Source organism: Colossoma macropomum, unplaced genomic scaffold (genome assembly GCF_904425465.1).
Source record: "Colossoma macropomum unplaced genomic scaffold, Colossoma_macropomum, whole genome shotgun sequence".
In the NCBI taxonomy this organism is placed as follows: domain Eukaryota; kingdom Metazoa; phylum Chordata; class Actinopteri; order Characiformes; family Serrasalmidae; genus Colossoma; species Colossoma macropomum.
Window position 1 is genome coordinate 3,116,501 of NW_023495761.1, and position 13,611 is coordinate 3,130,111.

The 13,611-nt window shown below is 38.2% G+C and overlaps 1 protein-coding gene across 1 annotated transcript in view; it reads left to right on the forward strand.

Moving 5' to 3' along the window:
• cfap58 (cilia and flagella associated protein 58) overlaps positions 1 to 13,611 on the forward strand; it is a 219,745-nt gene that overhangs the window by 16,311 nt on the left and 189,823 nt on the right. The window contains exon 7 of the mRNA XM_036563477.1: positions 8,100 to 8,259. Coding sequence (XP_036419370.1) covers positions 8,100 to 8,259 — 160 coding nt within the window. The remainder of the gene's footprint in view (positions 1 to 8,099; positions 8,260 to 13,611) is intronic.

Genomic DNA, 13,611 nt, shown 5'->3' on the forward strand with positions numbered 1-13,611 from the left:
AGTGCTGCTGGAGTTTTTAAACACCGTGTCCACTCACTGTCCACTCTATTAGACACTCCTACCTTGTCAGTCCACCTTGTAGATGTAAAGTCAGAGATGAAAGCTCATCTGCTGCTGCACAGTTTGTGTTAGTCATCCTCTAGTCCTTCCTCAGTGGTCACAGGACGCTGTTGGCTGGATATTTTTGGTTGGTGGACAATTCTTAGTCCACCAGTGACACTGAGTTGTTTAAAAACTCCAGCAGCACTGCTGTGTCTGATCCACTCAGACCAGCACAACACACACTAACACACCACCACCACATCAGTGTTACTGCAGAGCTGAGAATGATCCACCTCCCAAATAGTACCTGCTCTGTGAGGGTCCATGGGGGTCCTGACCACTGAAGAACAGTGTAAAAGGGGGCTAACAAAGTATGTAGAGCAACAGATGGGCTACAGTCTGTAATTGTAGAACTACAAATTGCTCCTATATGGTAAGTGGAGCTGATAAAATGGACAATGAGCGTAGAAATAAGGAGGTGGTCATAATGTTATGCCTGACCGGTGTATATATACATACATACATACATAAATATATTATTTTGGAAAAGACCCATCAAGGAGCAACAAAGCCACTGAAGGGTGATGTTAAAGCTGCAGCTTATAAAGACATTTTAAACAATTATATGCTTCCAACTTTGTGGCAACAGTTTGGGGAAGACCCTTTCCTGTTCTAGCACGACTGTGCCTCTGCGCACAAAGCGAGGTCAATTAAGACATGGTTTAAAGAGTTTGTTGTGGAGGAACTCCAGTGGTCTGCACAGAGCCCTGACCTCAACCCCACTGAACACCTTTGGGTGGGATATACTGGAACACTGATTGCGAGCCAGACCTTCTCATCCAACATTACTGCTTGACCTTACAAATGCTCTTTTGACTGAATGGGCACAAATTCCCACAGACACACTCCAAAACCTTGTGAAAAGCCTTTCCAGAAGAGTGGAGGCTGTTATAGTCACAAAGGGGTGGCCAACGTCATATTAATGCCCATTGTTTTGGAATGGGATGTCCAACAAGCTCATGGTGTCCACATAGTTTTGGCCATATAGAGTATTTTTTTTGTTGTTGCTAGTAAATTCTAGTCATGTGACTGTAACTCCAACACCTGTTGACTCACTGTGACCTACATTGTAACAGCTAGCACTGAATAAATGACTTGAAGATAGAAAATTTCAAAATACCTAAATATGGAATAAACTAATACACATCTTAATGTGAAATGTAGTGAATAACTTGTTATTCCCAATGCAGTTCCTAAATACTGCTAAAACGTAGCATGCGTACAATAAGATAAACATGTACTCTACATGGTTTGTAAGCATCACTAACCTTGTAAAAATAAACATCCGTTTTTTATTTTTCAAAATAAACATCCACTTTTCATTATTTTTCTAAAAGATTATGGAGAGAGATGTGTTAATTAATATAGAACAAAAGGGTTTGATTAAATGTCTACAGCAATAGTGTATAACTGATTGTTCCTTAGTTTAGCTCTTGGTGATTCTCCAGGAGCTAAACTAATGAACAATTATAGAGTTTTATTGCAGCTCTAATCAGATCCACCTGAGTCTCCTTGAACTGACTGCTTAAAGAACTGAATCAGGTGTTAAAATAGTGTGTAGAGAATTAAAAATTGCTCAACAGCTGCATTCTATAAGCTAGGCTGCATGTAAAAGGGAACAGTGTGTAGACTCAAAAAAGGCAAAGGTACTATTTGGAACTATATATGGTTCCATATAGAACCATTTCATGCTGAGATTGATGGAGAAAATGTTTTATATGGTTCTTTACAGAAGCTTTCTGAAAGTGGTTCTATATAGCACCAAAAAGGGTTCTTTTGAAGACGCATATAGAACCATATACAACACATTCTCCATCAATCTGAAGAACAATTTCATCATGCAGAGAACCTTTTAAGCTTGAAATAGAGCCATTATAACAATCCAAATAGAAACACTGCCTTTACCAAAGAACCTTTGAAGAACTGTTTTAAGAGATTTAAGAGATCTGTTTTAAGTGTGTACCAAGACTGCTTTGCCGCATCATCAGAAAGGTGCGAAATTTGATGAAGAACATAGTTCTCAAGTGATTCATAGTAATCTGACAAGCAAAGCAGTAATTTGTTTGTAATTAAATGCTATCATACAAACCAAACACTGTTCACCTCATTGAAATCAGCTGCATTTCACTCCTGCATTCCATGTACGCCTGTTTAAAGGGATGGTTCCATTGATCGGAACAGCCTCCGATGACTAGCATTCTAGAAGTGCAGCCCACATAAACTGCAGCCCATCTCTGTGTTATGTCCAAAGACAGTGAAGTCGTTTAATACATAAAGTGCATCCCTGCAAACCTACACTGTCAGTTAAAAGGGTTCAGTGCAGGTACATTTTTGTCAAGGTACAAACGGTGTAAATTTCCCCTTAAAGGGACAACAATGGTCTTGAGGTCCACTTGTGTACCTTAATTAAGTATGAATACACAATTAAAATAAGTAACATTATCGAGTCAGGAGAAAAAATACATGCTAAAATATGGTGCGTGTGTGCTGCTGGAAGTTTCCCTGTAAAGCCTAAATAATCCTTTAAAAGTGAGAGGTGTCAGGTCAGATTTCATTGGAGGTTTACAGTCCACGTCATGCATCATGTATTAATGTCATATACACAGAGTCAAAATGAAGGTCTAGTTCGATGTTATGTCCTTAAAAGATGTCGCTCACCATGTTTTGACTGAGTTCTCAATCATCAGATTCATCCATTTGGGGAAGAAGAGAGCTACAAAACTGATGCTACAAAACATTTTGCATGTTGTGTGCAATTACAAATTTCCACCAGGGGTCTCCAAATCCCCAAATCCTACATTGTGTAGCTTTAATGTTTTAAAATAGAAAAATAAAATCAAAATACTGGAGTCAAGACAGGGTGTATGAAGGTAGACCACCCCCTTGATTTGAGAGGTACCACCCCAGTTACAATTTGTTACTTTTTTTTGAGAGTGGACAAATGTACCTAAACTGAATGTCAGTTGACGGTAGTTGTTAGTTGTTGGTAACTAACTTAAGCCCTATTTGGAATAGATTAGTTCATCAGGGGGACGTCTGTAAAACAGTTTTTTCATGTCTTTCAGTGATGAAGTTCACACATCCGGACGTCAGTAACACTACCACAGAAGAAGTGAAATTTTAGTGGGTTGTATTTAACTATCAGAATTTAATATTAGACCTTTAAGATATGGACAGTGGCACAACTGGTCATTATTTCTAGAAATTTAAATAAAAAAAAACTAAAAAAGCTGATGGTATTGTGTATATGTAAATACAAAGCAATGCTTTATACCTGTAGCTGACCTCATAATGGGACCTTAATAAGCCTGAGGAATCTCGCTTTTCTTCCTGATTGTATTTTCTTACTCGTCCTAATAATCTTCTCTCAGGTAGCTGGAAGTTTTACCACCCAGACCAAAGAGATGGCCATTTTTTATTTTGCTGTTCAGAAAGTGTTTAATGGTCTATGATACATGAACTAGGAGAACAGATATGGCAATTAGCAGCGGTCAAAAATATTTTTTTTCCAACGTGAGGCGACATCTGTCTGGAAAAATATGTAGAGGTGTATGTGGCCTTGACTAAAATGATCAGAGCAGCACTGAGTTTGGTTTAAAACAGTAGGTAGTTAGTTCAGCCTGTAAATTTCTCAGGGGAGGAGGAAGAAAAACCCAGACATGGTCGATCGGGATGGAAATAAAATCACAGAGTAGAGCCTGCAAAAGAGGAAATCACACCAGAAACTTGTGTAAATTTGATCCCATCTGGACGAGACTAAAATTGTAAATGAACTGTATTTTTGAAACTTTTGAAAAAAGTTCTGCTACTTGCTTCTGCACTTTTGGCCTGTAGTAAGCGTTGTACTCCTGTCCTCTGCTGCTGCTGGCTGCAGTGCAGTAGATTACATCTGTTGGTGGGCCGTTAGCTTTACAGCAGATTTAAAAAGAGTGAGCTCAAGCCTACACTTTTATTGTTAGCTGTTCTGTCGAAGGATTGATGTCCAGGATGATCTGGTGTGCTGTCGCTGGAAGCGTTGTTGACACACATACACTCCCACACAATTCAGGGACTCCACAGATAAAGGCTTTGTAGAGTTCATGTTCTGCAGTCAGCTCAAAGAGACTCTGTCCATAGTGACTTAACATTTTATGTCCAGCGCTCTGAATTATTCCTGAGAGAGAGAGAGAGAGAGAGAGAGAGATCACAAGAGACAGAGACTTTAAGAGGAGATTGAGTTGAACTGCCATCCACATTAGCCTTTGATGTCTTCCCCTCCAACACACACACGCACACAAATGTGATTTTGAAAATGTGACGTGACCTCCACAATAGAGGGAGAGATCGCAGCTCTGAAATGACACAAACAGTCACTTCCCTTTGAAAAAGATCCTCAGATGCTTAATTCATATAATGTCTTTCTTGGATCCTCTGTGTTTAATCCTATTTGGGAGACAAAATTTAGTATTTTTATTAAAAAAACTGAGTTTCCTTGCTTTTTCATGTACTATGCAAACACTGCTAGACAAGTTCTAAAACTTACCATTCACTCCCCAGTCTGTATATCGTCACTGTCCAAAGAAAACCATGTATCTTCATTATTGTCAATTTTTATTTCTCTACATCATTTTAACACACCAGCTGTCCTTTACGTTGTGGGAAAATTTCATGATGAATGGACCAATAGAAATGCTCTAAAATCACTTGGAATAAAATCTCTTTACATTAACTTACACTGGAAGGTCAGAGTGTTTTTCCCTTTTCCTGTAAAGTTACTGTTTTGGAGATGCTTGTTTTTCTTTGGACAGCGACAATATGGAAACTAAGCTGCAAGAGCAACCTGTTTAGAATCCATCATGTCGCAACCGTGGACACATTTACATATAACCGACAATTCAACCCACAAAACTAAGCTGCAAGAAACAGCAACAGCTATCTAGGCTTAATGGCAAAGACTGTTTTGAAATCATCATGGCTGTGATGAACACATTTACATATGATCAAACTTTCAGCCTATGAAACTAAGCTGTAAAATCAGCATCAACTATTGAAACTAATTTGAAACACTGCTTAATTTCATTATGGTTGTGATGTCACAAACATGAGCACATTTACATATATAGCCAACCATTCTACCTGTGCTGCAAAAGCAACAAAGACTATTAAAACTAAGCTGCAAAAACAGTTTTGAATTCATTGCAATGGTAATGTCACAAACTTGAGCACATTTACGTCTTGCCAATTATTCAACTTCAATCATTCTTCGATATTAAGCTTTGAAAACAGGCTGTTTTGAATTCATCATGGTTGTGATGTCACAAAATTGCATAAGATGTTCATTTAGCCTGCAGTGGTTCAGAGGTTAGAACAACATAGACGGCCTTACATACATCAAAGCAGAGATCATTTATATATATATCAGTCTTTTGTAACAAAAGCAGACTGTTTAATTCTAAGGGATAAAGAGAGGTTAGAAAATGGTCATGTGAAAATGAATTCAGACTTTATTTTGTATAAGGTTAAAGGTGGACATAAAATACAAGGCTAGTGTAAAATATATGGGCCCTTGAATGATTAATGGCGTCAAACCTAGAAGGTGCCACAAGGGGTCACTGTACAAACACGTTCAGGAACATTGCACAGCTCCTTCACAGAAGTTTGCAGATAGAGCGACTTCCTCTATATGTAAATCTAATGCAATTATGGACTTTTCATATTTAAGCTGTCTTCGGCGCTGACAACTGTGGGGTAATTAGAAGGCATTCAGAGAAAGAGCTGTATGGAAGGAATGAAGAGGGGGGGGGATCATGCGCTGCCATTCAGAGTTATATATCATTGTCAGGTGATAAAGAAGGGAACTTTAGTGCCTCCTCAATTTGGCCTTAAGTGGATGTTTAGATTACCTGTTGGGTTTGGAAAAAGTGACACAGAGGCAGCGGCACCAGTCGCAGTTCCTTCCAGGAGATGTAAAGCACTGCGTTGCTGCTGGGCTGAATCCTCCAGGGCACCACGCACATACACACACGCACACACACCCACACACACACACACACACACTCAGACTCCTTGGAGAGTCTTTATCAGTGTGATAAGGAAAATTGGAACAGCGGAGCAACAGGGGAACACTAGGCCTTAATGGAGACACACTGACATGCACGCACACACATAACCTAATCCTGCCCTGCCACACACACGCACACACACACACACACACACACACTGATCTGATCTGTGTACTATATGCATGCACAAGCCTAAACACGCAGCTAATATTACACGTACAAGGAGAAAAGCAACATGTCTTCCCCCTTTTACATATTTATTTGAAGAAAGTTGGCAAAAAATGGCAAAAACATTGGAAATGCAGCTGATTACAAGTTTACAAGCTGTAGTGTACAGCCAATTACTGCAGAAAGCATTTTTTCTGTACTTATAAACAGATATAAAACTTGTTTACTCAAAAAAACTCTTATTAGAAGCCAATGGGAAGCTGCTTCAGTTCTTTTACTAACATAGCAGGGAAATGTTATAAATTAATGTCCATGGTAATCAGTCACATGCTACAGCAATGGCAGATCAGTTTGGAAAAATGCTGGAGTATTCTTTTAGTGGTTCTTAAACGATTAGCCATATCTAAAAAATAGCACACTATATGGACATCCCTCTTAATTATTGCATTTCAGCTACACCCATTGCTAACAGGTGTATAGAATGCACATAGCTGTGCATTCTCCATAGACAAACACTGGCAGTAGAATGAGTTGTACTGAAGAACACAATGACTTAAATGTGGCGCTGTCATAGGATGCCACCTTTGCTACAAGCCAGTTTGTGTAATTTCTGCTCTGCTAGATTTGCCCCAGTCAACTGTAAGTGGTATTATTGTGAAATGGAAGCATCTAGGAGCAACACTAGCTCAGACATAAAGGGGTAGACCATGCAAACTCAAGCGCATAGTACAGGTACTGCCTCTGGAAACAACATGAAGAACTGTGTGAAGAAATAGGTCACTATGAGTTCACTATGCGCAATGCCAAGTGTTAGCTGGAGTGGTGTAAAGTGCATTGTGATTGGGCTCTGGAGCACTAAAAACCTGTTCTCTGGAGTGATGAATCATGCTTTGCAGTCTGGCAGTCTGAATGATGTATTTGGGTTTGGCAGATGCCAGGAAAACGCTACCATAGTGCATAGTGCTAAGAGTAAAGTTTGGTGGAGGAGGAATAAAATGGGCTGGGGCTCTTTTTTAGGGTTTGGGCTCAGCCCCTTAGTTCCAGTGAAGTGAGTAAGTAATGCTAATGCTACTGCGTTCAGAGACATTTAGATCTCAGACCTTTTAGGGTGTGTAACCAGTGGCATACGACTGTATGTATGAAACGCATTTCCCTTTGTAGAGGAGAGTTTTTTTTTTGCTAAATAATTTTGAAAGTATATAATACTTTGTTATACAAACACCTTCAACTTACCCCTTAGGTAGGATTAATTGTAACAGACTGCAGGGATAGTTGTGTAACAGTTGTATGTACATTATTTAGACCACAAAGTGGAAGAGCTATGGGGGATATGGATGTTTACCTTGGGTGGCTTAGTTGTAACCAGTATGGTGGCAGTACTTTAGCCTGTCTGGCTCTCATTGTGAGTTGTTTATATGCGTTAAAACTGTGCTATATTACAACCACCAAGAAGGGTATTACAATAATACAGGTGTGAGCTCAACAAAGATCTGTTCCATTGCTGTGAAAATTCACAGATGATGTTGCTATGAGAATATAAGATCACCATAAGCATGTTTTACCTGGACCTGTTTTAGAAAAAGTTCATGTTACATTTTACCCTGCCTTACTTTGTGCCCTGCTCCTCTCCCCTGCATGGCTTCATAACCTGTGCATTTATGTGCATGTTTCAGTTTCATACACAGCGCATGATATTTTGAGCAGAATGTGTCATATTTCAGCAGAATGTCTTGTGCCAAAGGCTCAGGAAATCCGACACTAAATGTCTCTGGTATGTCTGTGTTACAGATGAAGGAGGAGGAGGTGAATCAGATGAAGCAGCAGATCGCTAAGCTCAATAAGATGAGGGAGGCCACCCAGAGGAAGCTGCGTCTGCTGGAGGACCAGAAACTGGAGGTGGAGCAGCAGAGAGAAACGCTGAAGAACCAGATCACTGGCCTGGAGAAAGGCAAGACATAACACATATACCCACACCTAAACACACTCTCAGGATCCTGGATTCCTGCTGCTTTTTTCTTCTTCTAATTCTTTTAGATAGAGCGTAGGAGCATAAGTCTGACTGTAGCCTCATCTCAGAATCTCTCTCTCTCTCTCTCTCTCTCTCTCTCTCTCTCTCTCTTTCTCTTTCTCTGTCTCTGCCTGGTTTTCTGTCTTTTCTTTCATTTTTTCAATTTAGTTCAGTTCCATTCAGAACAGCTTTATAGGCTTGACTGAATCAGTTACAGTATTGCCCAAGCAAAGAAAGTACGGCTTTTGAGTTTAACTCTTTGGAGTTGAACAAACTCAATAAAAGCTGTACTTACTAGCATTATCACAATGATGCTAATAGTTAAGGATGGGCGTCATCCAAATATACAGATATCAGCACTAATTCAGTCTTTAATTACTTAATTGCAGGGGTGAACCATGACTGTTAGAGCCAGGCCTTTAGTCCAAGCCATAAATATCAAATATACAGTCATATTTAAAATGTCAAATTACGTTTTGATGGAAAATAAATTAACACATCCTCTACAGAGAACACACTTAAATATGCCATTTTGATGTAATTTGTAGTGCACAATGTCTATTTATTTGCTGAGTTTAACATTTTATATAACATGTGCCATAACATTTGCACTTGGAAAAGGTTCTTTAAGGGTTCTTTAGTAAAAGGTTTGGTTCTGTATAAAACCAAGAGTTCTATACAGAAACATTTCATGCTTAATTGGTTGTTTGCATGGTGAAATGGTTCTTCACATTGCTAGAGAATTTTTGAAAATGGTTCTATATAGCACTAAAAGGCGTTCTTCTATTGTTACAAGCTCGATATTATAACAATAGTCAAGCCCTTTTTGGTGCTATGTAGAAAAAGCTTCTATAAAGAACAAAAGCATGAAATGGTTCTATATAGAACTCATGGTTCTAAATAGGACTATTCCCTTTACTAAAGAAGCCTTGAAGAAACATCAGTATATTAGTAGTTAATCTAATGTGGAAGACCTTAGCCGAACTCTAGTAAATAATAATAATAATAATAATAATAAAAGCAAACAAACAAACAAACAAACAAATAAATCAGTTTCTCATTAATGCATTAATGCATTAATAGAGCCTCCGAAGTTCAGATCCATGTTGCTGAGAAAAAAAAAAGAAACAGCCTCTGTCATCAGTCTGCCACTGAATGTGAATTCAGCACCTCAAAGGGGAATTCCACTGATTTTTCAAAATTGATATAGTCAGAATTTATTAATCCATTAATTGTGTAAATAAATTGTTACAGTATAAACAAACTCATTCAGAGTGGATTGGTATGAAATGCTCCGTTCTAGAGAAACTGACGGAGTCAGGGTTTTTCACAGTGGTGATGATAGGAAGACGAGTGAAGCGTCTAATGCAACTAAAGCCCACATCACAAAAAGTTATTACATGAAATGGTTATGCATACACTTATGCCTTGTGGCTCAGAAATTGTTTTATGATATGAGTTTTTTTATGTTTGAGGAGAAGTATTTGCATGGCTATGTTGGATACCCAAATACCCAATATATTATATAACCAAATACCCAATATATTATCAATTTTGGAGAGTAAATAAAATGGCTAAATCGTGACCCCTGGTTCCTGTTGCCACCACTGTGAAAAAGAAATCAGAGTCTATTTCTCTGTAATGAACAATTTCACATCAAACTACTCTGAATGACTTTGTTTACATCTCAGTGACTGAATTATGCAGAACATTTGAAAAATCAGTGGAAATGCCCTGTAAATAAAAAACAAACATTTGACCACATTTGTAAGCTTTTTTAATCATGAGACAAATGTGCATCTAGCATTTCAATTTCACCCCAAAGTGCACTGGATTCGTGCATTTATCTGGTAATTGTTTAATTGGGACCCTAAAAGGGGTTGGAGTCCACCCACCTCTATGTCTGAAAATCCTATGGGAAACACTGCAATAATGACAATAATAATAATAACAATATTGTGCAAATCAACAGGATATATTTCATGTTTTTGCAAATTGCAAAGGTTATGAATGACATTAGAATAAACTAACGTTTTGACATTGCCACTGTTTTTTTTTTAAATGATGTTAAGACTTTTGACAGTGAAAGGTTCCTTTGCTGCTTTAAAATGTTCACAGTGAAGAAGAAAGTGCACCTCTGTCTTAACCTCACCTGTCAGACACAAGCAGCACATTTTCTTTCATCTTTTGCTAAGCAGGACTGTTTTCTTCTGTCAGTGGCTACGCTGTGGTCTCTGAGACTGGGTTTGGATAGGAAATGTTGCTGCCTTTATAGCCCTGACAGAAGAACCTTACAGTTCCTCCTATTTTATGCCTGTAAGTTTTAGTTTTACAATCCCAATGTTCTTACTTTTTTAAAAAAGATTTATTTGTATATTAACATGTATATATTCACATATGCAAATTAATATGGTTTGTTTGTATATTAGTAAGCAAACCAGCGGTGCTCTGATACTCCTGTTACACCATTAGAAGGTCTATAGTCTCAGCCTATCAATATCTAAACTAGAGAGCTAAACTGGCCACAACTATCAAGACTAATAGCTAAACTGGCCACAACTATCAGGACTATTCTCACTCAGCTTACTAAGGGTACTTATCTCAGGTTTTGGTCCTTCATTGTGTAGATTCTGTGCTGCTTTAACATGCAGTACTTCCGAGGGTTTGTCTTTAAAATCAATATAAACAGCAAAAATCAAAACACAGCAAATAACTGTGGGCAAGACATGATTTTATTCTTCAGGATTTGATTGGATTGCAAAAAAAGCAGGCATTCAAGAAACGAACATGGAGTTGGACACTGACAGTCAACAGAATCTGTCTGTTTTACAGAAGAGCCGAAGGAAAAGACGTTTTTTCTCAAAAGCTGAAGTATTACAGGATTTCGACTATGCATTGTAGTTTCAGAAATATGTGTATGTATGATGTAGCTTACGTGAAGCACTGGTTAGCAGGCTGTCCTTTTAACATTTTAAACTTTGCTTTTGTTATCCCTACGCTTTCATGGCAAAAACAAAAGGAAAAAGACACTAGGAAAAAAGTAGTCATATTATCGTTAAAATAAATTCATGTACGAGTGTAACCAACAAATGTGTGTGGGCAAGAGATGGGCTATGTGTGTGTGTGTCTATGCAGGTTGCTCTGTCAGCTGACCTGCCTCACAGCAACTTTAGAAAACAGTCCCACACTCATTTCAACATGAAAATAGGTTTGCTTAAATAAACTGAAAAACTCATGAATTACTATTTTACAACCAAGTGAGGAGAAGATAGGAAGTGGTCTGCTGACACACATTTACTTTCCTAAAAATTAAAAAGCAGCCACACTCTTAAATCTGTGCAAAAATCTTTTGTACACACTTACTTTCCTGCCCGGACTGGAGGTGTTGATGGGTGTTCTGGCTTGGTGATTGGTCAGGGTGATGAGAGGGGAGGGAAAACATGCTAAGATAATATTGGTTAGTGTAATTTTTTCCCTGTTGCTGGAACACAGTGACACAACCAAATACCAGAATTTTGTCTTGTGAATGGATTGTGCTTAATGTGACCAAGGACATGAACTAACAGGGCAAAGAATTAATCTTGATTCTAAGTTGAGCACGTCAAGTCGATCAGGCGGAGCCAGTGAAAACTCCACCCACACCACTACATTGGTAACGTCCAACCACAATTTTTTCTCTCTGGAAAACTATTTCCATGTCTGAAAGAATGAATTTTGCAGATTTACAGCTTAAATTTACAAATACCATTGACTGAATAATTCATGAAAGTGTTCTACAAAAGTGTTTATTGACAGAATTCAGCAGCTCCTCAAAGTCTTCTTTTTATTGTGTTTCAAGTGAGCAGCTTTTTTCTCTTTTCTAAGTACAAGGAAACATGCACTGCTTCTTTTGGTTTGGGGTTCCAAATAGCTTTGTTTAATTTCTACCAACAAATAAGAAATAATGTGTCTTTGCAGAGAACATGTTTGCAAATTGCTTTCCTCTACCTTTGTAAAATAAATGAAAACGTGTTTGAGAAACTCTCTCTTTTTGGACACACTGTGAGCAATTGCAGCCATGCTAGCACTGAAAATAAGAATCTTTTCAATGACGCTAAATCAGTTTTGGTAAGTGGGAATAAGTGGTCCATTATAATAACCCTCACCAGTCTTTTGCACTTGAACCCATAAATGCATAGACAATTATGCAAAAGCACAAAGTAACAGTGACTGCCACTTTGATCTTACTCTAGATGTTAAAGGCTCATTGTGCATACACTATAAATCACAACAGTCACTTTTTAATGCCAAAATAGGGCTGTGGTGGTGCACAGCGTAAGCGGCTCTGCCCCTAAATTGAAAACTCTATAATCTTGAAGTGCATGCAGACATTGCAGGACCTGTTTTTTGACAACAGAAACTGGCATAATTGTGACCCAAGTGCATTAGTTAGTGCATTGTAAAAAACAGTGTTCACTTCTATCAGTGTCTACTTAAACATATTACGGCAACAGTTTGCTTGAACATTGCGTTTAAGTAAAAGTAATGGGACTCAACTCTACAGGTTAAAGCCTGAACATCATTCTGTTCAATCAAATCGGTCATCACTGAGGGTCCACGAATTTACTGGCGAAAGTCCCCCAAAGCAACAAAATATTATTACACCACAGTTACTCTCAACCTTGCATTGCAAATGGCTGTGAAGCATTCATGAGTGCCAATAGAGCCAATCAGAATGCTTGTTAACATAAAAGTTGACTCTCTGGGTGCTTTGTCCAGTCAGCGTAAAAGCAGCTCAATGTATGGTACAATTTACAATAAATACCAACATAACAGACTAAACATTGGCAATAATAGTAAAATATTGTTGTGTTTGAGGCTGTAATGTCAAATGTACCCAAGTATGTAATGGATATGCATAAAATATGCAATTTTACTTACCTTTTTCCCTTTTTCTAGCTTTCAGAATCAGGTAGAGCTGCTATAAGTAGCGTTAATCCCACTGAGGGATCCTTTGTCTCTGGTTTCACTTGCAGCTGAAGCCAATGACAATTTAGTGAATCTTTTACTCTTTCAGATGAAGATAAAGTTGCCCAGCACTATTACATGATCAATAAGTGCACCAGAATGTAAACCAAGGTGGTATGTATTGATCACTGTGTTTAAAGTTACTATTTTGTAGACAGCACAACATAAGGTGACATAAGCTAGTTAAAAAGCTAACAATATTAGTATTTATGCTAGACGCCATGGAATGAGTGCTTTTGCTCATGTTTTCACACTTGGCAGGGAAAAATAAAGACTTTATATGAT